Consider the following 25,414-nt stretch of genomic DNA (forward strand, 5'->3'; position numbering starts at 1 on the left):
GCTCCGGGGGCAGCTGCACTTCTTGAATTAGAAAGCAATGAATTTCTTGCTTCTGCTCCAAATTTCTCTAACTGTAAACCTTCCATGTGGTTCAGATATCTGGCAACATTCCCTGAGGCTGCTTAGTCTGGTATTCTGTGTTGTTGATGACGGAGCTCCTCACTACACTTCTGCTCGATCCACCATGTTGTTTGTTCTCCCCCAACTTATTTTTGTATGTTGATCTTATATCCTGCCATTTTGCTGAATTTTCCAATGAGGTCTAGTAGCTTTTTTACTGAGTCTTTGGGATTTTCTATGTATAGGATAATATTGTCAGCAAATAGAGAAAGTTTTACTTCCTCTTTGCCAATTAGGTTGCCTTTAATTTCCTTGACTTTCCTTGCAGCTCTTGCTAAGCCTTCCAGCACAATATTGAATAGGAGTGTTGATAAAGGGCATCCTTGTCTGGTTCCCATTTGTGGAGGGAAGGCTTTAAGTTTCTTTCCATTGATAATAATGTTGGCTGTTGGTTTTGTATATACATTCTTAATTATGTTGAGAAATTTCCTTTCAATTCCTACTTTGTTGAGGGTGTTTATCAGGAATGGATGTTGGATTTTGTCAAATGCCTTTTTTGTATCAATCTATATGATCTTGTGGTTCTTTTCTTTTTTCTTTTTTTGGTGGATTATTTTGATCATTTTTCTAATGTAGAACACTCTGCAACTCTGATATGAATCCCACTTGATCATGATGTATTGTTCTTTTGATGTGCTATTGTATTCTGTTGGCTAGGATTTTGTTGAGAATTTTTGCATCTATGTTCATGAAGGATATTGGTCTATAATTTTCTTTCTTAGTGACATCCTTCCCTGGTTCTGGTATGAGGGTTATGCTTGCTTCATAAAATGTATTAAGAAGTTTTCCAGCCTCCTATATCTTCTGGAATAATTTGAGTAGAATTGGTGGCAGCTCTTCCTTGAATGTTTGGTAGAACTCACCAGTGAAGACATCTGGGCCTGGACTTTTTTTTGTTGGGAGCCTTTTGATGTCCTGATCAAGTTCTTCATTTGTTATGGGTCTGTTCAGGTTTTCTACTTCACTGTGTCTAAATTTAGGTAGGTCGTGTTTTTCTAATAATGTACCCATCTCTTCTAAGTTTTCAAATTTCTTTGAGTACAACTTTTCAGAGTATTCTGTTATTATCCTTTTGATTTCCTTTTGTTCCATGTGACATTGCCCATGTAGTTTAGAATGTGTGTTATTTGTTTTTCTCTCTCTTTGCTTTAGTTAGGTTTGCTGATGGTTTGTCAATTTTGTTAATCCTTTCAAAGAGCCAGCTTCTCATCCTGTTGATTCTTTCTATATTTTTTCTGTTTTCTATCTCATTTATTATTATTATTATTTTTTTTTATCAGGCAGGCCAGCTAGTTTATTCATATTAAATCGAAACCTTCGAACTCCGGCTTAACAATAACATAAGAAACCTTTAAAGACAATAAATCTTGCATTAAATCAGAGATGGTTTAAATCAGTCATATAACTTCTAATATTCTGGGCTGGCAACTACAGCATGACAATGTTCAGTTCAGTTACAAAACCACATGTTGATTTTCCTTGGCCACCAACTCTTAAAACAGATCTGAAAAAAAAAAAAAAAAAATGCAGTTTGACAAAGGCATTTACCATATACCCACCACTGCCAGTCTCAAGTGATTCAGAAGTCTTCATCCCCCAAGAACATTTCCAGGAAGGACTGTTTTTTAAGGTCTGCTTCCCTTGGTGGATATGTAAGAACACAGAGAATAAATATAAAGAATGAAGGTTAACTGAGATGCCAAGAAATGTTTTTATTGCAAGCACAGTGAGCAGGAGATGTCTTCTCACACCAAGTGACTGCAAGGTCTGCCATTAGCTAAATCTGACAACCCTTCATTGGTTTAAAGCATAAGATTAGCTTCCAGATATCAGGTGTACATCATTTCTGCCATGTGGCACATTTTTTTGGCACTATACAAGTAATATTCCATGTAGCCTGACAGGTCCTCAATGGTCACATCATCCACATAGACTTGAGGTTGCTCAGAACAGGAGCAGGGCGAGCCAGACAGAGTTCTGGTGTGGAGCAACTGAGAGTAGTCCTCAAGCGTGGGTCTTTGTTCTGGGTCCGTGGGCGGGACCTTCTGCAGGCCTGAGAAGGAGTACACCTCCATGCCATGCCATCTCTTACACGGGCACTCCTGGCCCAGGCACGCACATGGCTTGCCCTGGTTCAACTTGGAAACGGACTGAAAGTCAGAGAGATCATTGGCCTTGACACTTGCTTGGGAGACGTGGGTGGCATCCAAGGAGTCTTCCTTGGTATTCTCTGATGGGAGCCCAGGAACTGAAGTTCTCAGAGGCTCAATGACTGCCCCTGTGTGATTAGCATCAGGAGGAGAAGCAGCACATTCTCCTGCACTGAACTCTTTAGGGGTCGAAATTCCCAGCCCACTGCTGCCATCAAGGGAATCAGTCTGGCTTTTGTGCTTTAGCTGGTTGCTGGAAGAAGAAGCTATTATACTACAATGTATAAACTTTGGAGAATGAAGGACAGGAGACTTAGAACGTCGACAACGCTGGGTTCTCGCTGCTCCCCATGAAGACTTCCTTGTAGACCCATGCCAACTGTCTTTAGATGCACATATAGTTTTCAGCTTGGTATCATCTGTAGTTGTTCTGACTGATGTTCTAACACTTGTGCCTTCTCCAACAGCCAGAGATGCTATGGACCCAGATGCATCCACTCTTAACTTCTTGAAAGCAGTTTGTAGACTCTCCTTCTCTCTGTCCTTGGCTTCAGATTTCATTGTGAAAGTTTCTACACTACTATGGATGTTTCCGTTAATGCTCTTCGCAGCTGATGCGTTCCGGTGACCCGGTGGCATCATTTCAGATCGTCTGTTGCCCAATCGCCGCGCCTGACTGACCCGGATCCAAATCTGCCTATCTCATTTATTTTTGCTTTAATCTTTATTATTTCTTTTCTTTTGGTGACTAATGGTTCCCTCTGTTGGTCTGTTTCTAATTGTTGTAGATGTTGTGTTAATGTGTTATTTTTAGTTCTTTCTTCTTTTTGCATGTGTGCATTTATTGCAATAAATTGCCTCTCAGCACTGCTTTCTCTGTATCTCAAAGATTTTGATATATTGTATTTTAGGTCTCATTAGTTTCTATGAACTTTGTGAGTTCACATTTAATTTCTTCTGCTACACAATCTCTTTTCAGCAGGGTGTTATTCAGTTTCCATGTATTTGACTTTATTTCCTTGGTCTTCATATTGTTGATTTCTAATTTGATAGAATTGTGGTCTGAGAAGATGCTTTGTAGTATTGTGATATTTGTAAATTTATGGAGGTTTATTTTGTGGCCTAAGACATGGTGTATTCTGGAGAATGCTCCATGTGCACTGGAAAAGAATGTGTATTATGCTGTTGTTGAGTTGAATGCTCTGTACAAATCTCTGAGGTCCCATTGGCTGATTGTATTGTTTAGTTCTTCTGTGTCTTTGTTAAGTTTTTAAATTTTTTTTTGGTTGTTCTATCCATTTTTGAAAGTTGTGTATTAAAATCACCCACTATTATTGTAAATTCATCTATTTCTTTCTTCAAATCTATTAGAGTTTGCTTTATATATTTTGGAGCTCTTTCATTGGGATCATAGATATTTATTATAATATGATTATGCCATCTTGTTCAATTGTCCCTTTTATCATAAGATAATGTCCATCTTTATCTATTATGCTTGTTTTTGCCTTAAAGTTTATTTTATCAGAGATTAGTACTACCAGTCCTGTTCATTTTTATTGCAATTAGCCTAGAATATTTTTTTCCATCCTTGACTTCTAATCTGTTTTTGTCTCTGTGTGTAATATGTGTCTCTTTCAGACAGCATACTGAAAGATCCTATTTTGTTATCCATTCTGCCACCCTCCGTGTCTTAACTCGTGCATTTAATCCATTTACATTCAGTGTAATTATTGATAGGTATGGATTTAAAAAAAAAATGCTGCCATTATGTTTGTTTTTTTGTGGTGTTGCTGCTTTCTTTGTTCTGTGTGTCTTCCTTTGCTGACTTCATGCTTTTTGTGTTCTTTCTTGTCGGTTTCCTCATAGTTCTAATATTTACATGTTCTTCTTGGATTTTCATTTTCTTGGTATGTTGTGAAGTGTTAATTTTCTTTGAGGTTACCTTATAGTCCATTAACTTTTCCCTCCATTTAGTGTAGTCTATTTTATCCTGTAATCTACCTAACCTTCTCACCGTCTGGATCTCTCTTCCTATGTGTTTATCTTCCTTCATATTGTAATTGTTTTGATCATAGACTGACCTCCCAGATTCTCTGAGTTTGTTCTTATAGTTTTGTTCTGTTCTTGACTCTTCCTTCTGTCAATTTAGTTCTGGGAGGCATTGCCATGTATGTCAATCTCTGGTTGTTGTCTGTTGTTGTTGGTTCTCAGTCCACAGAACTTCCTTTAGGATGTTTTGTAGCACAGGGTTGGCTTTGGCAAAATTCCTTAGCTTCTGTATATCCTGGAATGTTTTGATTACACCATCATATTTGATTGATAGCTTTGCTGGATACAGGATTCTTGGTTGACAGCTTTTTTCTTTCAGGGTTTTATATATGTCTCCCCATTGCCTTATTGCCTTTATGGTTTCTGCTGAGAGATCCGAGCTTAATCTGACTTGCTTGCCTTTGTATGTAACACTTCTCTTTTCCCTAGCTGCTTTCAGGATTCTCTCCTTATCTTTGATTTTGGAGAGATTGATTATAAGTCTCAGTGACTTTCTTTTGGGGGGTCTATCCTTCCTGGGGTTCATTGAGTTTCTTGAATATTTATCTTTTCACTTTTCAGGATATTTGGGATATTTTCTTCTAGCAGTTCTTCAACTTTTTCCTCTGTGGATTTGTGTGAGTCTTCCTGTTTTGGAATGCCGATAATTCCTCTTCATGTTGTCCTACATGAATCTTAGACCTTCTTCAGATTTTTTTTTTTTTATCCTGTCTTCTGTTTGCTCTTCTATCTTAGTGGTATTGAGATTTTGTCTTCCAGATCACTACTTCTGCCTTCCAGCTCTCCTATTCTACTCCTTTGCCTTTTCATAGTATTGTCTATTTCTGGTATAGTATTATTGATTATTTAGACCTCTTTCTGTAGGTTTTAAATTATTTCCAATGCTGTATTTATCTTATTTGATTGTTCCTGTAGTGTTTTCCTGACTTCTTCCTTATTTTCTCAACTCCATTTTTAAGTGTTTTGAAACATCTTATACTCATTTTTTCTGAATTCCTTCTTAGGCATTTCCAAGGCCTACCCTTCCAGAATGTAGTTCAGGTCTACCTCTAGGTCATTTGTCTCACACATTTTATCTTATTTTTGGACATGTGCTGATATGGTCATCTGCTTTTGCTTCTTGGACATGTTTAGTGTTTATCTGTGGCCTTAATACTTAATTGAATGTGCATTTTGGTATTTTTTTATGCTTTCTGATTGCCTCCATGTAGATGTGATCATGATGTGAGTTTCCCTTTTCACTCTTCTTATTGCTTAACTCAGAGTAACTTTCACAGGTGTTGTCTGCCTTCCTGGTGTATGGTAGTTGCTATTGGTTCTTTCCTGGATATTGGTGTTTTATAGAGTGTGATTGTAGCTTGGTTATGTGGCAACAGTTGTTTTCTCTTATTGGGTAGTATAGGGAGAGAAAGAGTCCCCCAAAGGTAAAAAGGGGAGCATAAAACAGCAAAACAGCAACAGCAAACAAACAAGAAAAAAACCCGACCCAAAACCCAAAAAACTCCACAACACCAGAAAAACTAGATTGGATACTGTAGTCTATAATCACAGAAAGGAATGAGGAGGGAGAGAAGAAAAAAAAAAAAATGTAGCCTAATATGAGTATGACTATAATGTCCTTTCTCAGCTTCTTGCCTTCAAGGCTGTATGATAAATTTCAAGATGCCACTGTTGGTTGTTAATTTAATTTTCAGCCTGTTTTGTTTTTAAAACTCTCTTTCCCTCTCCACACCCCTTGTTCTGACCTTTTCCTTATTAAAAAAACAATTCAGGACTAGCTCTTGGACTGAGAGTTTCTGTGTGCATGCGTGGCAGAAGAACCCACCAGTGGTGGGGATGGAGGTGACCACTTGCTCAGAAACACCCCATAGAGACCCTGTTTTGTTGTTAAGTGCTGTTGAGTTTATTCTGACCCTTAGAGACCCTGTATAGGGTTTCCAAGGAGCAGCTGGTGAGCTTGAACCACCAACCTTGCAGTTCAAACAACTTTACAGTCTGAGACATTAGCCCATAGCTCCATACCAGGACTCCAATGGAAGACCCTACTGGTATTTAAAATACCAGTGGCATAGCTTCCAGCATCACAGCAAGACACATTCACCACAGAATGACTATTTGATAAAAGAGTGGTGGAGTATCAAAATTGGATAATTGTAAAAGAAATACACAGGGAGACTAGCAGGATATTTATACAATAATCTAATGAAAAGAATGTGCATGAATAGACTGGATGAAATGAAGTCCCTGTGCAAAAACCCTGTGGGAGCCTTGTCTGACTTCCTCTGGCTTCAGGAAGGAAAACCAACCCAAGGCAGGTTCCTATGAAATGGAGGTCAGACATGCCTCCACCATACAATCTTCTTTTCCCTATTCTTACACCAATCCTCCCTTCCATAGCACTCTGCTTTACATCTGGTTTCAAGAATCTTTTGCAATGGCAACACAAGACTCATAACAATTCTCAAAATTATGGGATTTATTAGGAGAGTGAACAATATACAATTCAGCATTAGAAACAATTCGCAATATAGCAATTTTCCAATCAGGAACACCGTCAGGTACATCTTACTCTTGTCTTCAACTGAAACATTGGCCTCTGCTCTGCTTGGGCAAGTGTTACAAAGGCTTTTTAGGCAGTCTGTAGATACCCATAGGACTCAGTTTAACTGGGTCCATGAGTCTAAAGGCCTACAACTGCTCTCTCTGCATACTGCTGCCTCTGCCATTTCCTCTATTGTCACCACTTTTCTAGGTAGGGATCTTACGTTCCACCCATGCTCTTCTTTCTTGATGGTCCTGGGATCATCTTTTTCTGCTTTTGAGATGGCTCCTTCTAAACCTAGCAGAAAGACAAAACTAACCAATCCTGGTGTTAGGACCTGTATACCCTATTTACATAGTCCCACACAATCAGAGAAAAAGAGGAAGACCCCCAACGAGATGGATCGGCCAGGTGGCATCATTGATGGACTCAGGGGTGGCAGCGGTGATGAGGTTGGCCCAGGATCGAGCATTGTTTCGTTCTGCTATGCATGGGGTCGCTATGAGTTGGTTCCGACTCGATGGCACCTGACAACAACAACAACAACACACAATCATTTGGTGGGAATGAAGAAGATTTGGGATAGAAAATTATTTCAAGTAAATTTAAGGTACCACACCCTGACAATGGGAAAGGTGAACAGGCAGTGTTGAAACATTTTTCAAAGGTATATTTCATAGAAAATAACGAACAATTGGATTATGAAGAGAAATGAAAGGGGAATTTATAGCAAAGTTGAATTTGAGATGTTTAAATGGGGGAATGGGATTAAATATTGATGTTTTCAACTAATCATAAATTTTTAAATAATAAGAAAAGCAAAAAGTTAGAGATCTTTCAGAAGGCTTTTTAGCATTCATAGACAAGGTAATATTTAACTAAATACTTATTTACAAATACATGTATTATTATCCCCATATTATATTCAGAAAAATGTTGGTCCTCAGGTGTAATACTTGCAATCTATTAAATGGCTGATCTGTTCAGTTTCAAAATTTATATCCTATGTAATAAATTTACCCTGCAATCTGGATGAAGGATGGGTTTGATGAACTGTTAAACACAGTCTTTATTCTTAAGACTCTTACATTTCATTTCAAGAGGAAAAAATTAATATTTGAAGGTCATAACTTAAATACAAAACATTTAGTAAAGATATGAGACAAAAGTATATAAGGTACACAAATCTGGTGATGCCCAGTGGATGACCCAGAAAAAGAAAAATCATCATACTTTTATAAAGTATTGTTGGGAAAAGCTCGTACAATGGTAGAATTGATTTCTATTACAAACAATTGGCAGAATTTAGCTGAAGGGGAAGTATCAGAGAGGGACTTTGACACTAATGGGCCATGATAAACTGATTATATCATTTATTGTCCAATCCAGGATACTCTTGAGAATGAAAGGAGTGCTACTAAGAATTACACTGGACAAACTGGCTTAAAATGGCACCATTCCAGGTAAAACAAAACACTTATTGCCCTAGCTATGACATGATGTTGTGGGTAAAGCTCAGAAGCAGAAACAAACATGTAGTGCTCAAGGCAAGTGCACTATTGAAATCTACCTGCTGTACATCAGCCACAGAGGAAGCAATGGCTGAAAAAAGGTATTTGGAAATATTGATAAACTAATTTGTAGGAAGATTGAGCAGGACCTTGATTACCAGGCCTATTTATTCTTGCTGTTAGGTGCATGGCTTGGGTAAGATGGATCTTACTCCTCAAGCTTACATCTCTGCTCTTAACTACTTTGTTGTTGTTATTTGTTTTGACTCATAGTGGCCTATGCACAACAGAACAAAACACTGTCCGGTCCTGTGTCAGCCTCACAGTTGTTGTTATGCTTGAACCCCTTGCATCTGCCACTGTGTCAATACAACTCATTGGGAAGCTTATCTTTTTCACTGACCCTCCACTTTAACAAGCATGATGTTCTTCGCCAGGGACTGATCCCTCCTGAGAACATGTCTGAGCTATTAGAGATGAAGTCTTGCCATCATGATGTTTAAGGAGCATTCTGGCTGCACTTCTTCAAGACAGATTCCTTTGTTCTTCTGACAGCCCATGATACTTTCAATGTTTTTCTCCAACGACATAGTTTAGATGCATCGATTCTTCTGTGGTCTGCCTTATTCATTGTCCAGCTTTCACATGCATACAAGGCTATTAACAGTATGATGACTTGGATTGGGGGTGCCTTAGTTCTCAAACTTTACACTTTTACACTTCAAAGAGATATTTTGCAGCAGATTTCCTAGTGTAATATGTTGTTGGATTTCTTGACTGCTGCTTCCATGAGTGCTGATGATTGATCCAAGCAAAATGAAGTCTGACAACTCCAATCTTTTCTCCATTTATCATGTTGTTATTGGTTGGTTAAATTGTAAGGATTTCAGTTTCCTTTGCATTGAGTTATAATCCAGACTGCAGGCTATAGTCTTTGATCTTCTTCAGTAAGTATTTCAAGTCCTCTTTGCTTCCAAGAAGCAAAGATGTATCATCTGCACATCACAGATTATTCAAACAGCTCTCATCAAGTCTCTGTGTTAAGAGTACTGGTGTGATGCTTTCGGATAATGCACTGGACCTCAAGGTCAGTCTGAACCACAAAGTCGGTGGTTCAAGCAAACCAGCTGCTTGGTGAACTTAGAACCCTAGACAGGGTCACTATGAGTTGGAAACTACTAGATGGCACTTAATAACAACAACAGTCTTTGAGTTGAATTTTTTAGTGACATGATGTCATTTAATCATTGCATGAAACCTATAAGGTAGGTTCCATTACACTTTAGTTCCCACATTGGCAATTACAGGCTTATAGAAGTAAAATAATGACTTGTTTAATGTGATGCTTGTAAATCAGAAAACATGGAATCAAAGTCCAAATTTCCTTGATCTGAGAATCTAAGATTTCAACTGTATTGTCATATGACTTCATCTTTGGAATGCAGGGTAACAAGGACCAGCTGTGCTCATGTGAGCGAGTTGGTCAACATGGTGTCCATGACTTAGCCAATCCCTGCATAAGGGTCTGGAGATTATTCAGTTTAGTCCTTAAAATATTGGTATGGGAGCTTCCTCACTGCCATTCTGGTAGCTATACTGGGGTCCCTCTTTGGGCTATGAAAGTTCTGGAGTATTGGGTTTGGGGTTGTTTACCTGACACCATACAATATAATTACTTCTGGAGGGCAGTCAATAATTGCCTATTGATTTTGCAGTCAATAGTTGCCTGTTGACTTTTTCATTAGTTGCATATCGACTTTGTAGTCCCTTTCTAAATGTGAACCTTTATTGGTGTTCCTTGGTTGGTCTGTTTAGCTACTTCTCAGTCCAGAGTCTTTGTTTCTTGCCAGATTCCCAGGGTCCCATCGGTTCACTTAAGAAATTTGTTTCAGTTCTCTGATTCCCTCAACAAACTCACTACATATTTTTTAAAACTATCCCTCTTACCAAGATCTCTATTTGCATATGCTTTTAGAAAGGATTCTGAAAGTCTGGTAAACAACAAGTTGGGATTTTTGGCAAACAAAAAACTGTGATCGTTTCTCTGAAAGCAGGAAAAACTCAAATTTGAAACACTACTAAGAGATGTGGGGAAATATGTATTCTATCTTTCTAATGTATATTCTATCTTTCTAATGAAGTATACAAAAGAAAGATGAGAAAAAGTGTTCTTCTATAATAAAGCTGGTTGAATGCTCATACTCTGCCACATATGTGAACGTACTTCAAAAACTGAAAAGTGATCCAGAAATATAAAGGAATGTAAGAAACCAATGCCATGGGGAATGTCACTGAAGTACTCTGATTTAATGCTAATGTCTAAATGTCTTCATTTTAAAGAATTTTAAGAATTGTTATGAAGAATACAGACAAGCAAACTTTGTAGTTAGCTATAAGAGTGCTTAATAATAATGTAAAATTCTGAAAGTGAACATCTTTGACTCTGTATAGGTTTTTCGAGGAGCAGTTGGTGAGTTTGAACTGCTGACGTTGTGGTTTGCAGTCCAGTGCTGATCCTATAGTGCTACACCAGGACTCCATCCACTTAATTAGAAGCTAAAATTTCAGGGTAGTGGCCTAAATAGCATTAGACACTTTCATTGTGTTTTATTTTTTGAGTGAGAATAAAATGCTATCTTTCAGAGAAAAAGAGATGTACTAAAAAGATATTGCAAAGAACGTGTCCATTTTTGTCACAGATGTTAAAAATGGAATAATCAAATATAAAACAAAATAAATATTCATGAGCCATGATTCATCTCCTTCACTTGATAGGAAACTGATATGTCTCTATGGTAACAGTAAAACTGCCATCCGGGAATGAGCACTTCTGTGTGTATGTGTTTTCATGAGTATATAATTTCAGAAGCATCTGATTAGGAATAAGAAAGACTGAAATGAGCTGCCAGTAGGATCACTTGAGGTAAAGGAAAATAATCAAACAAACAAACTCTAAGAGGATTCATAAAGAAATAACTGGGAAGTGACCAAAAAGAAAAAGTACTGGAATAAAAATAAAAGAATACGTAATCCAGGAATGGGAGTTGGAATTGTACAGTATGAAAAATAGCGGTCCTCTTTCAAATGTTAGAGATAGAAAGGGTATGAGAATGGTGGGTGATTTGGTCAATGATCCAGAACTGAGAGAAGAGGCTAAACTCTGTCCCATAACATCAGAGAACAGTAAGGAGATTTGAATCAGAAGGTGAGAAGCAAAGGAATAAAGAATTTGGAATCAGACACATTGGTTGAGCTCTCACAAGCTGGGTCATATGGTAAAGGCACAGGCATTTTCATTATCTAAGTCTCTGAGATAATATTGGAAAAACTGAGATGTGGCAGGCTTAGGCATTACCAGACAATGGAGCAGAGCTCTTCAGATAGTGCACTGGGGAGTTAGGGAAAGGTCACTCAGTAGGGACTCAGGAGGGTAAGTACAGCCAACATAGATGAGCAGGAATGATGTCTTACTCTATACCTGTCTTCCCAGCTAACACCTTTAGATTTGAAGAATTGCTCAAACCATTTCTTGAGATAATCCTATTAGAGGGTCAGCAGTAAAAAAGGAAGACCCACAACAAGATGGACTGACACAATGGCAGCAACAAGGTGCTCAAACATAACAATTATGAGGATGGCACAGGACCAGATAGTGTTTCATTCTGTTGTACCTAAATTGCTGTGAGTTGGAACAGACTCTATATTACTTAACAATAATAGGGAGATAAGGAATTCAGGAAGATAGTATGTAGAACATCAAAGTAGACTACAAGTTGGGCATGAAAAATTGTGTTTATCCACACTCCCAGTGGGAAAATGAAAATAATACTAAAATGTCAATATGGTGTTGTTGTTGTTGTTAAGTGCCGTCGAGTCGGTTCCGACCCATAGCGACCCTGTACAGGGTTTCCGAGGGTGTAAATCTTTACGGGAGTAGAAAGCCTCATCTTTCTCCCGCGGAGCGACTGGTAGTTTCGAACCGCTGACCTTAAGGTTCGCAGTCCGATTCGTAACCACTACGCTACCAGAGCTCCTTTAAAGGGTATAAATTCATAAGAACAACTCTTCTAGGTGATGTAGGACTCAAGTCTGTGTTGGCCTTTTAAAATATAGATATTCCCAAGATAGTTAGTCAGGAAACCTTCTAATAGAAATGCTGATTCCAATTTAGTGCCTTGTTTTCTTTGCATTAAAACACCAGGAAAAGAATATTGCTCTGAGCCATATTGGAAAAGTCAGAATCACAAAACCTGGATTAATCTTTTATAATTTTTCTTTCTTAAAGTAAAAATACATAATATTACATGAATGATTTGACAATTTTCAAATTAAGAACGATTTATTTGATATTATTATGAACTCCATATTGCTTTAAAATAAAAGAATATTAGATCATTTATAACTAAATACTATTTAGAAATATATATTAGAACTTAATCCTCCTGTTTTTACTTTAGCACCATCATGCTCACTGTCTACATTCCAGAACTTCTCTTGATCAGTTTCTCAGAGTCTAAATATCTGGCTTTACAAAATGCTTGGACAGGATTATCAACCTGAGTGTGCAAAGTGGGAAGAATGATGTGTAAATGGAGGTCTGCAGATTTTATAGCTACCACTATACCTATAACTAACATACCTGGTATCTTAAGTTCCATGCCATTCTAGGGACCTATAGGTAAAAGTTTCTTTTCAACATTCCTCCCCAAAGACCTAGGGGTTCCACCAGTCACTATCAGACCAGTAAGTGTGGTCTTTTTTTTTTTATGATTTTAAGTTGTGTTCTACATTTTCTCCCATCCTACCTAGAACCTTTTAATGTGATCTCTTTAAGAGCGTTGATAGTGGAAGCTGGGAACCATTTAGTTCCTCTGGTCTCAGGATCTATTGGACTAATTGTTTCTACATGTCTTTGATTTTCATCTCTCTTCTTTCCTCCCAACCGGAAGAGACCATTAATTGCACCTTAAATGGCTGCTCATAAGCTTTTAAGACCCCAGTCACTACTTTCCAAAGTTAGATGCAGAACATTTCCTTATGGCTTATGCTATGTCAGTTGCCCTTAGTGTCCCGTGAGACAATGGTCCTGAGCCCTGAGGTCCAGTGACTCATTTCCTCAAGGTCTTTGGTTATGTCAAAGAAGTGTTCATAACTTTATTTACTGATTCTCCACCACATTCATGGATATATTTGCAGTAACAGTAAATACCCATGTACATATATCCTTTGTCAGACTTATATTTATATTTCTGTGTATATTACTACTTTCCCTCCCACACCTGTTCAGCCTGTATGTTTACTCATGCATCTACTCATAGCTCACCATTATTGCAAGATTGTGTATATAAAAGTATTTACCTCTGCCCTTCAGGACAAACCCCCCTCTAAGACTGAAACTCAAAGAGAACACATGAGCAGGCATGTGAGCTTACTGGTGATCATGTTAGTCTGCTGGTGTGTGGAAGAGGGGGGAAGACAGCAATGAAGAAAAGGGCTGAGTTCAACCATGTTCCATAGACTTCTGTCGACCTAAAGATGAGAAAGAAATTAGGAAGGGCTAGGTGGTCCAAAATGTGGTGAGACCTGGGGACTCCTGAGCCCATAGACAAGGACATAGTCATGGAGGGCTAAAGCTGAGAGGGAAGCATCCAGCTAATATGAAGTGAGGGGAGATGTACAAGAACTCCCAAACTTGTAGATCATACCCATTTGATCTAGCTTTGATGGCTTGATAATCAGAACTCTACTAGAGGAAGATAAGAAAAAACGTTTTCGATAAAGGAAACAAGTGTAAATAGCTGCATTTTGATGAACTTGACCTATACTTATGGATGTAGTAGCTCAAAATACCAACTGAGAGTTAAGGAGCATTCACATCAAGTATCCATCCTATTCCTTCTTTATACAGGGTTGATAGGGATGGGCAACTTAGACATTGGCTATCTAAAATGGGGTATTATAAAGACACAAATTGACTGGCTTGCACAGAGGAGTCTGTAATCTGCAGTGAAATTATGAGTGTAAAACCAGTGTTCTCCCATGCAAACTATCACTCAGTTCATAACAACAATTAAAAAGAAAAAGTATTTACCTCTGTTATATTTAATTTTTGGATTCTTCCCAGTGTCTTCCCCTGTCTCCATCATTTTTAGCCAACCTCCCTCTTATTACATATTCCTCTTCTCTAACCAAGTTGTTGTTGTTGTTGTTACGTACCAACGAGTCGATTTCAACTCATAGCGACCCTGTATAGGGTTTCTAAGGAGCAGCTGATGAGCTTGAACCACTGACACTGTAGTCCAAATGACTTTGCAGTCTTACTCATTAGCCCACAGCACCACACCTAGACTGCATAACCAAGTAGCATGATTAATTTATTTCGAAGTTTAAAACAATTTGCTCTATTTTGAAATCTACTTAACTTTCTCTGTAACTACACTATTTCTTCTTTTTTACTTTGTAATTGTCTTTGTTACAAATTGGTATCTCTGGTTCTCCACTTTCAATCTTTAGGTTTGCTTTACTTTGGTGGTGTTGACATGTATGTTAATCTTAGGTTGTTCACTGTTTTTAATTATCTTTCTGAATAACTCCCTTTAGTGTTTCTTGTAATTGATTTAGCTCTCTCTCTCTTTTTTTTTTTTACAAATTCTTTTAATTTCTGTTTGTCTGAAAATGGCATAATTTTGCTGTCATATTTGCGGGGCTATTTCACTGGGTATATGATGCCTGGAAGTCCTGGTGTGGCACTGTAGGATCAGCACTTGTCTGGTAACCACAAAGTCAGAAGTTCAAACCCACCAGCTGCTTTTAGAAGCCTGATACAAGGTCTCTATGAGCTGGAACCTACTCAATGGCACACAACAACAACAACAATATCAACATGGTTCCTGGTTGGCAATATATATTTTTTTTCTTTCAGAGTTTTTATTTATGTCATCTTATTGCTTTCTTGCCTGCATGGTTTCTTCTGAGAAATCAGAGCTTAGTTTTATTGGTTCTCCTTTTTAGGTAACTTTTCATTTTCTCCCAAGCTACTTTCATGATTCTTTGTCTTTGAATTTAGAAAAAATTATTACTGATATGTCTTGGTGATTTTCTTTTTGGGGTTTATACTGTTAAACTTCTTGAATGTATATCTTTTCTTCTTTCATGATGTTAGGGAAGTTTTCTTCCAATAAGTCTTTGACAATTTTCATTGTATGTTTGGTTTCTTCCTTTTCTGGGATTCTGATCACAGGTAAATTATTCCTTTTGATAGTATCACACATAATTCTTAGGCTTCCTTAAGATTTTTTTCCCTCGTTTTTTGTTTATTCCTATAGTAGATTAGTATTGAGAGATTTGTCTTCAAGGTCACTACTCCTTTGCCCTTTCAGTGTATTATCTATTTTTGATTACTAGCATTAATCTTCTGGATTTCAGTTAGCTCTTTTTGTATTATTTCTAATTTTTCATTTATTATTTTGTCAGTTTGTTCTTGTAGTGTTTCCCTGAATTCTTCTAAAGATTTTGTCTGTGTTTTCCTTGATTTCTTCTGCAATTTTCTTGATCTTTCTTTCAATATATTTGAAGTACCTAAACATCATTCTTTTGAATTCCTTATCAGGAAGTTCTAATGCCATTTCTTCCTCATAAAGGCCTTCTGGCTCTGTATTTTGTTATTTGTTTGAAACACTTTTTCCTGTTTCTTCATGTTAACTGAAGTTCTCTCTCTCTCTCTCTTTTTTTTTTTTTTGGAGACATTGTGGTGTTGTTCTTCCTTATTCACTGTCCAGCTTTCACGTGCATGTGAGGAGGGTGGATATAAATCACTGGGGGTCAGACGATGGTTCTCATTGTTCCCACCTGCTAGTGTTCAGACATTTGCATGAGCATTAATTATCTCTTTTCCTTGAGTGTGACTGGACCTTTGACTTTCTGTGATATAATAAAATAATGAGAAGATAATGAGAGATATAAAATACTGTCTTGATAATTGACTGATGCTAGAGGGTTTCTTTTTTGTTTACATTGAAAGTATAAGTGCCCATGTTCAGAGACTCACATGATGAGGAATTAAGGATAGCTGGCTGTCAGCAAGAATCCTAGTCCTTAGTTCTTCAGTTTCAAATAATTCTGCCAACAACCTAAGAGAATGTGGAGGTGAACCCTTAAACTGTCAAATTCCAGGTGATAAATCAGTTCTGACCAACACCTTGAGTGTGTAGCCTTGCAGAGAATTCATCTAAGTTGTTCCTAGACTGTTGACTCATAGAAATGGTGAAATAATAAATACATTGTTTTGAGTCACTGCATTTGTGTGGTTTGTTACATAGCAATAGAAAACTACCTCAGGGAGACAGATAATAAACATGTAAATTAAAGATAAACAAGATAGCTAGGGATGGGATTAAAACCTATGAAGAAATAAAAAAGATGAGTTGTAGAAAGTAGTTTGAGGCAGTGGCTATTTTAGATGAAATAGCCAACCATTTGGAAGAGATCCTTATTTGTGTCCATTCCAAAGAGAGTTGGAATGTGAAAATCATCAAACAATATCATCAATATCATATGCAATATTTTTTTCTGAAGATAATTCAAAAATGTCTGCAGCAGTACATCAACAGGGAACTGCCATAAATTTGAGCCAGATTCAGAAGAGGATGTGGAACAAGGGATACCACTGCTGATATCAGATGGATCTTGGCTGAAAACAGAGAATACCAGAAAGACATTTATTTGTACTTTATTCACTATGCAAAGATTTTGAACTGTTTGGTCATAACACTCTATGGATAACATTGCAAAGAATGAGTATTCCAGAGCACTTAGTTGTGTTCATGAGGAACCTGTATGTAGACCAAGAAGCAGTCTTGTTCCCAGAAGGAACTCTGAATAAGGGAATACTGAATGGTTTAAAATCAGGAAAGTTGTATTCTAGGGATTATTCTTTTGCCATACTTACTTAATCTGTATGCTGAGCAAATAATCTAGCTTTTATGAAGAAGAACATGGCATAAGGATTGGAGGAAGACTCATTAACAACCAGCCATATGCAGAAGATCTAATCTTGCTTACTAGAAGCAAAGAGAATTTATAATATTTATTGATGAACATCAAAGACCACAGCCTTCAGTATGGATTGCACCTCAGTGTAAAGAAAATAAAAATCCTCACAACTGGACCAATAAATAACATGATGATAAACGTAGAAAAGATTGAAATTGTCAGACTTCATTTTGCTTGGATCCATAATCAACACTCAGGAAAGCATCATTCAAGAAATCAAATGACGTATTGCATTAGGCAAATCTTCTGCAAAAGAATTCTTTAAGTGGTCAATGCCAAAGATAACAGTTTGAGGACTAAGGTGTGCCTGATTCAAGTCATAGTATTTTCAATTGCTTCATATGCATGTGAATGTTGGACAAGGAATAAAAAAGACTGTAGAAGAATTGATGTGTTTGAATAATGGTTTTGGAGAAGAATATTGAAAATACCATAGAGATTGTCAGAACAAACAAACCTGAGTGGCAGAAGTACAGTCAGAATGCTCCTTAGAAGCCAGGAGGACTAAACTTTGTCTTTTAGACTATGGATATGTTGTCAGGAAAGACCAGTCTCTGGAGAAAGGGCACCATTCTTGGTCAGCTGAGGAAGATCCCCAATGAGATATGTTGATATAGTGAAGCCGCAGTGGGTTCAGGTGTAACAATAGTTGTAAGGATGGTGCAGGATCAGGTGTTCTTTTGTGCACTGGGTCACTATTAGTTGGCATTGACTAGGTGGCACATAACAACCAGAGGAAATATTTGATGAAAAATGCTCTGAGGTAATGAATAACTTGACATGGTAGAGAATCAAAATGAGCTCATTGTGTAAGTGAGAAGGAAAGTGGCAGCCAGGTCACAGGATGCGAATTTACTGGTAAAGTAGTAAGAAGTATGGATTTCATTTGTAATGTTATGGGAAGTCTTTGAAAAACATTTACCTGAGAAATAACTCAATGTACCTCATGCTGACTCTATTAGAAGGAATAGATTTTTGGGGCTTGGGATGTTGTAAGAATGAAGGCAAGGTGATTATGGCCGCAAGGTCAGCAGTTCGAAACTACCAGCTGTTCCGCGGGAGAAAGATGAGGCTTTCTCCTCCCGTAAAGATTTACAGCCTTGGAAACCCTGTACAGGGTCGCTATGAGTCAGAACCGACTCCACGGCACATAACAACAACAACAACAGCAAATTATATATGACAATTGACTATTAGCTAGATTCATGAATGACTACAGTCATGGATTGAATTGTGTCCCCCCAAAAATATGTGTCAGCCTGACAAGACCATGATTTTCAGTGGCTTGGCATTTATGTGATGACCCTCCATGATGTGATCCGGTGTGATAAACCAATAAGGGAATTAAGGGTGAGATGTTGTAGTTAAGTGTCATCAAGTCATTTCCAACTCATACCTACCCTGTATAGCGTTTCCAAGGAGCAACTAGTAGGTTTGAACCACCAGCTTAGCAATTGACAGCTCAGTGCTGTACCACACCAGGAATTGCCGTAATTCCACCTGATCCAATGTATGGACCCTGATCCAATGTATGGAAGAGTCTCAAGAGTGTGGCATGCAACATCTTTTATTTTACAAAAGATAAAAGGACAGAGAAGTGAATAGAGAAAGGGGTACTTGCTACCACCAAGAAGAAGAGCCATGCATGGTCCCTGCATTGAAAATCTCCTAAATCCAGGGAACAATTGATATAAAAACATATGGATCAGGACTGATTGTGAGGGTTGGAAATAAAGGTAGACGTTTTATAGCAAGGAGGGGAGTGATTAACTTTTCAGCCTAGGAGCAGAGGTCCCTAGGACCATCAAGGAGAAGAGCAGAGAGCGGGACTGTAATCAGAGAAGCAGTGATGCCTGAAATGGAGGCAGAGATGCTGACGTGGAGCGATGGAGCAGCTGGAGACTTTAGATCCAGAGAGGGAGAGTGACTGTGTGCTGAAGACCTGGGGGGTACTGGGGAAGGATTGCATGGAGGGGATTGTAACCATGGCAATGAGATGATATACGATAGAATGAATGTAAAACTAATGTTCTCCCATGTAAACTATCACACAATTCACAATAAAACATTTAAGGAAAAAAAAAAAAAAAAAAAAAACATATGGAGAGCTCCAAGGAATATTGGGTCTACAGATGGTGAAATGAGCCAAGAAATTTTCCCCAGAGCTGGTAGTCTGAATTTGGACTTCTGTCTTCTTACATGGATTCCTGGTGTGGGGCCATAGGGTAAGTACTAAACTGCTATCTACAAGGTCAGCAGTTCAAATCCACTAGGTGTTCTTCGAAACCCTATACATAGTAAATATGAGGAACCTACTCCACAGTGCTTAACAATAACAACAGCAGTAAGCCTACTAAACTGTGAGTGAATACATTCTGTTTGTAAAAACCACATGTGGTATTTTTGTTATAGCAACACTAGATAAATAAGACATCTGGAAACCAAAAGGTTGGAGATTTGAATTAAACAAAATGAAGAAAATCCTGGTGACTCTCCTAAAGTCAACCATTGAGAACCCTATGAAATACAGTTCTACTCTGACACACATGAGGTTATTATGAGTTGGAGTTGACTCAATGGAAAGTAACTTTTGTGGGTGATGAAGAGGAGATGAAGGGGAAAGTATGAATGCTTTCCTGAGATCAAGATAAAACACAAACTCACTGTCATGATATATAAGACCCTTCATTGTCTTTCTCCTGCTTGTGTCTCTAGGTTTGATTCTGTTCTTCCTTAGTGAACTCCTGCCCCTGTATTCTGAACTTTCCCCAAGTTCCTGTTGCTATATGTCTCTGAAACTAATAGGATGTAAACCTCCCCCTTGTTTTCTATTGTATGTGCTGCCCTTCAGTTCATGTTGTGTCTCTGAGCATCTCTTAAGTCTCTGGGTCTTGGCTATCCCTGTCAGCCCATCCCACTGCTTCTTGAGGCCCAGGCTTGCTAAATGAGTACAAAGACAAGAAAAAGAGGACAGAAATAACAGGAAATAAAAACCACATGTTGAACAGTATTTTAGTAAAAAATTAATATTCAAGCGATTTGTTGGATTTGTCAATTTCTCTGTTACACTGACCCATTCTTGTGGTGAATTTTGAACAGTCCTATTTATTATGTCTAACAAGAAGCAGGAGAAGGTGGAACAGCTAGTGTGCCAGAACAAAGAGAGAGAGAAGCCTTGTAATTGATCACATTTACATTCCTGGAAAGAACACATTTGCAATTTAACCTGCTTTCTGCAACACCAGAAATGAATAGAACAAACAACTCACTGATGTACATCTACAAGGGCTATTTTGTTCCTCACTTTGTTCAGCATATGTCAAGGCTTCTGAAGAACAGATATAAACTAACTAGGGGGTAGTATCTAGACATAACCAGTGTACAGTTGTAATCTCAAATAGACAATGTGTTCTTCTTAAAACAACAACAAATTTTCTATCTATTTAATTCATTTAATTTTGTTTGTAATAATACAAGAAATTAAACTTAGGTCCTTTTTTCCTTTCTTCATAGTGAATTTTTAAAATGGCACTAGGAATGTTTTTACTCAACTAAATTTTCCACACTCTTAATCCTGATATTTCAAGGAGCTCTGGTAGCGTAGTGGTTACGAATCGGGCTGCGAACCTTAAGGTCAGCGGTTCGAAACTACCAGCCGCTCCGCGGGAGAAAGATGAGGCTTTCTACTCCCGTAAAGATTTACACCCTCGGAAACCCTGTATAGGGTCGCTATGGGTCGGAACCGACTCGACGGCACTTAACAACAATCCTGATATTTCAGCCTCTTCCAAATAGATCCAATCTAATTTAACAACCACTTGAGCCTTTACATCCACACTTGCTTATTCCCTGGAGTCTAGCAATGCTGAGCCACATTCCTTCACTCAGGCTACATTTTATCTTCAATCCCTGCCCATGTTATCTAGTTAATTCTCCTGGTTATCTAGTTAAACATACAGATTCTGACTCAGTAGATCTGGAGAGAGGCAGAGTTTCTTTATTGTGGTGCTGTAGGATAAGCACTTGACTGCTAACTGTGAGGTTGGTGGATCAAACCCACCTTGAAAACACCTTGGAAACTCTACATAGTGTCACCATGAGTCAAAATCGACTCTATGGCTCTTAATAGCAATAAGCACCCAGGTGATGCTGATACCATTGGTCATTGCAAGGATTGTTGCTACTGTACTGTGCCATCTAGTAGATTGACTCATACTGGCCCTAAAATGAACCTAAAGCCAGACTAGAACTGCCCACAGATTGCATTCTTTATAGGAGCAGATTCCCATGTCTTTTCCTCCATGAAGCTGTTGGTGAGTCCAGCTACTGACCTTTGGGTTAGCATTGAACTCTTAATCATTGTGCTACTAGGGTTCCTCAGCAAAGGTGAAGTAGTCTAAATATTTTTGTTTCTGAGCATGCCCTTCAACCTGGTAAATTCCTTTTACATGGAACCTCTACCCATGCTAATACTCAAGCTTATCTTCCAAATTTCAGGTCAAATATACCTCCTGATGTGAAAGATTTTTTTTTTTTTTTTTTTACCTGTTAAAGAAAAATCAACTCTGATGTATGAAACATTATTCTCATAAGGACACGCAAAGGCCTTACATTGTATAAGAGCTACCTCTTGTTTCATTACCTCCTAGCATTTATTCCTTGCTGTGGCTGCAGTGGTGTTAACTATGCTCAAGTCTTGCTGTTGTTGTTAGTTGTCACTGAGTTGATTCCAATTATAGTAACCCATGTCTGCAGAATAGACTTACTACATAGAGCTTTCGAGATTGTGATCAATTTGAAGTAGATTGCCAGACTTGTCTTCGGAGGTGCCTCTGAGTGGGTTTAAATTGCTAGCCTTTCTGCTAGTCATCATCTGTTTGCACCATGTAGGGACTCCGGCTCTAGTTGCAGGGCCTTAATAATATTTTTTTCATTTGTTCTTCCTTCTGCATTTCCTCATGGTCCCATCCTTTTTTTTCATTTATGCCGTTGATCACACATCTCTTCCTCAAAAGGCTGTAGCATTTATAGAACCCGCTCAAAGCTATCTGGATGAGTCAGCAATGGGGACTGAAATCTACCCTCTAATTGGCTTGTCATGCCAAGTTAAATAAGATTAACCTGATAGCACAGGGCAGCTGAATTTAAGAGAGGGAAAGAATGAAGGTAGACAGAAAAATCAGGTGCTCTTTCAACAAATCAAATGGGACAAAATCAGAGCCTGGACAGGGTAGTTGCTATGGAAACAGAGGATCATACCCAAAATGGCTGCATAGACCTGAAAGACGTTGTCTCTGTTTATAATTTTCTAAGGGTGTTGAATGGGCTATTGTTGTTGTTGTTAAGTGTCATTGAGTTGCTTCTGACTCATAGTGACCTGTTATTGGTTTTCCAAGGAGTGACTGGTGGGTTTGAACTGCCAACCCTGTGGTTAGCAGTCAAGTGCATATCTTATAGCACTAGACTTCTTTCCTGACTATTCAATTTTAAATAATAACCCTTATTAATGTTTCTATCACCTTACTGTACAGGGCCGCTATGGGTCGGCACCGACTCGACGGCACTTAACAACAACAACAACAACAACAACATCACCTTACTACGACATTTCATTATATGAGGGGGGGTTTCAAAAGTTCACTGAAAAATTCCATTATCTTTTCATTCCATTATTCCATGACCATTTGAAGCATTTTTGTATATCTTATTATTGTGTGCCTTTGAATTTTGAATGCCAATGAAGAAGGATACATTTTTGTTTTCTGCAGTATCCCTACTGCCTAAAACAGTGCACGATAAAAAAATTCCTCACATAAATATTAATTGAATTATCAGAGAATGAATACTCTGAGTTTCCATTAAACATAGAATAGGGAGTTGTTAGATTGATATAGGTTCCTATAGGATGCATATACCGCGTGTGTTTGTTTGTATAATTGCAAAAATATGTAGAATACCTCCCACCACCCTCTGTACTCTTCAGTTGGGTTTGATAATCCATTGCGATGGACCCACTGAACTCAGACAACATATTCACAGTTAGAGAAATTAACAGGTTACAACACAGGATCAGAAAATGCTCAGGGCACACTTGTTCCAGTAAGCTGCTAATAAATGCCCACAGGATGCAGCATTCCACCATAAGCCTCAGCCTGAAGGCTCTAGCTCTGTGATTCAGCATACTTAACTAAAGTGGGGAACACTTAAGTGCCTGAGAGCACCCAATCTACAATCAAGTTTCCTGCTCAAAGTTACTCAGCTTTTCTTGCACTGAACTGGTAACTACGTAGTTGGCAGTTAAAACCCACCAGATGCTCCTTAGAAACCCTATATGTGGTTGCTGTGCATCAGAATTGACTCGATGGCACTTAACAGCAGCAACATATACATATGAGAGTGAGTCAAAAATTATCCACACTCTGATTATATCAAAACACCTGTCTACATCTATGGTTGATGACAACATTGAGTGGGCATGTGAAATGAATCTGTCGAATAGACAAATGGCAGTGGATTATGTGACAAATCATTTGCAATTCAGCCATGGTTCTACCTATGAAATAATCCATGGCAGACTTGGATTTCAAAAAGTTTGTGTGAGATGGGTACTGAATAAACACATGGAAGAACATAAACGGAAGTGTTTGGGCATCTGTAAACATAATTTGGACCAATACTCAAAGGAAGGTAAAAGTTTCTTAAAGAAAATCATTACTGGAGATAAAACATAGATTCATCACTATGAGCCTGAGAATAAATGGCAGAGTATGGAATGGAAACATCCTCAATTACTAACCAAGAAAAAATTCAAAAGTCAACCATCAGCTGGAAAATTGATACTTAGAGTTTTCTGGTGTCCTCAAAGGCCAATATTGGAACACTACTAGGAAAATGTGTCCTGGTGTGGCACTGTGGGTTAATGTGCCAGACTGTAAAGCCATTTGAACTTCAAGGTCAGCTGTTCAAGCTTACCAACTGCTCCTCGGAAAATCTATACGGAGTCGCTATGGGCCAGAATCAACTCGCTGGGCCAGAATCGACAAGGAGCAGTGCTTCTTACAGAGAGATGTTCACAGAAGAGCTGAAGCCTAAACTTTAGATTAAACACAGAGGATGGCTATTGAAGGGTACTATGATCTTGCATGACAATGCACATCCACACACCTCTGCCAATGCTGTTGATACGCTGAAAAAACTTCATTTTGAGGTGTTAAAGTCCTGATCTTCCTCCATTGCACATTCACCAGTTTGGTTCCCTGAAAGCAGCGCTTCAAGAACAAAGGTTCACCTCTGATGAAGAAGTAAAGACAGTGGTGCATTAGTGGCTTGCAGCTCAACCTAAAACATTTTTAATAAGGGAATATGAAAGCGTGTTGACAGAGGGACAAAGTGTATTGAAAAGCAAGGACAATCTGTCAAAAAATTATATATTTGTCTTTTCTAAAAGTTAATTAAAATAAATTCTACAGCCAGAATGCAGATAATTTTTAACTCACCCTGTGTGTGTTGGGGTAGGGGTGAGAGATAGGGGGTGTGTGTGTGCATAGTACATTTAATATTCCTCTCCAGAACCATAGCTCAAATGCATCAATTCTTCTACAGTCTGCCTTATTCATTGTCCAATTTTCACATGCATATAAGGCTATTGAAAATACCATGGCTTGGGTTAGGCTCACCTTAGTCCTCAAACTGACATCTTTGCTCTTAAACACTTTAAAGAGGTCTTGTGCAACAGATTTGCCTATTGCTGCAAATGTTGATTTCTTAACAGTTACTTACATGAGTGTTGATTTTGGATCCAAGTAAATAAAAGTCTTTGACAATGTCAATCTTTTTTCCGTTAATTATGATGTTATTTACAGCCTTTGTGTGTCTATAAAGCACTGGTAAATGTTTTTCTGGTATTCTAGGCTTTCAGGCAAGATCTATCTTAACATCAGCAATGATATCCCTCACTTCACATCCTCGTCTGAATCCAGTTTGAAACTCTG

The 25,414-nt window shown here is 38.2% G+C and overlaps 1 protein-coding gene across 1 annotated transcript; it reads right to left on the minus strand.

The window, feature by feature from the left end:
• Positions 1-1,399: 1,399 nt before the first annotated feature.
• On the minus strand, positions 1,400-2,962 carry LOC102832837 (oxidative stress-responsive serine-rich protein 1-like). The gene has a single exon (XM_006859233.1). It carries the CDS (start codon positions 2,910-2,912, stop codon positions 1,950-1,952), a length of 963 nt encoding a protein of 320 aa, XP_006859295.1. The 5' UTR covers positions 2,913-2,962; the 3' UTR covers positions 1,400-1,949.
• Positions 2,963-25,414: the final 22,452 nt, after the last annotated feature.

The sequence above is a fragment of the Chrysochloris asiatica genome, unplaced genomic scaffold, assembly GCF_000296735.1.
Source record: "Chrysochloris asiatica unplaced genomic scaffold, ChrAsi1.0 scaffold00031, whole genome shotgun sequence".
NCBI lineage: Eukaryota > Metazoa > Chordata > Mammalia > Afrosoricida > Chrysochloridae > Chrysochloris > Chrysochloris asiatica.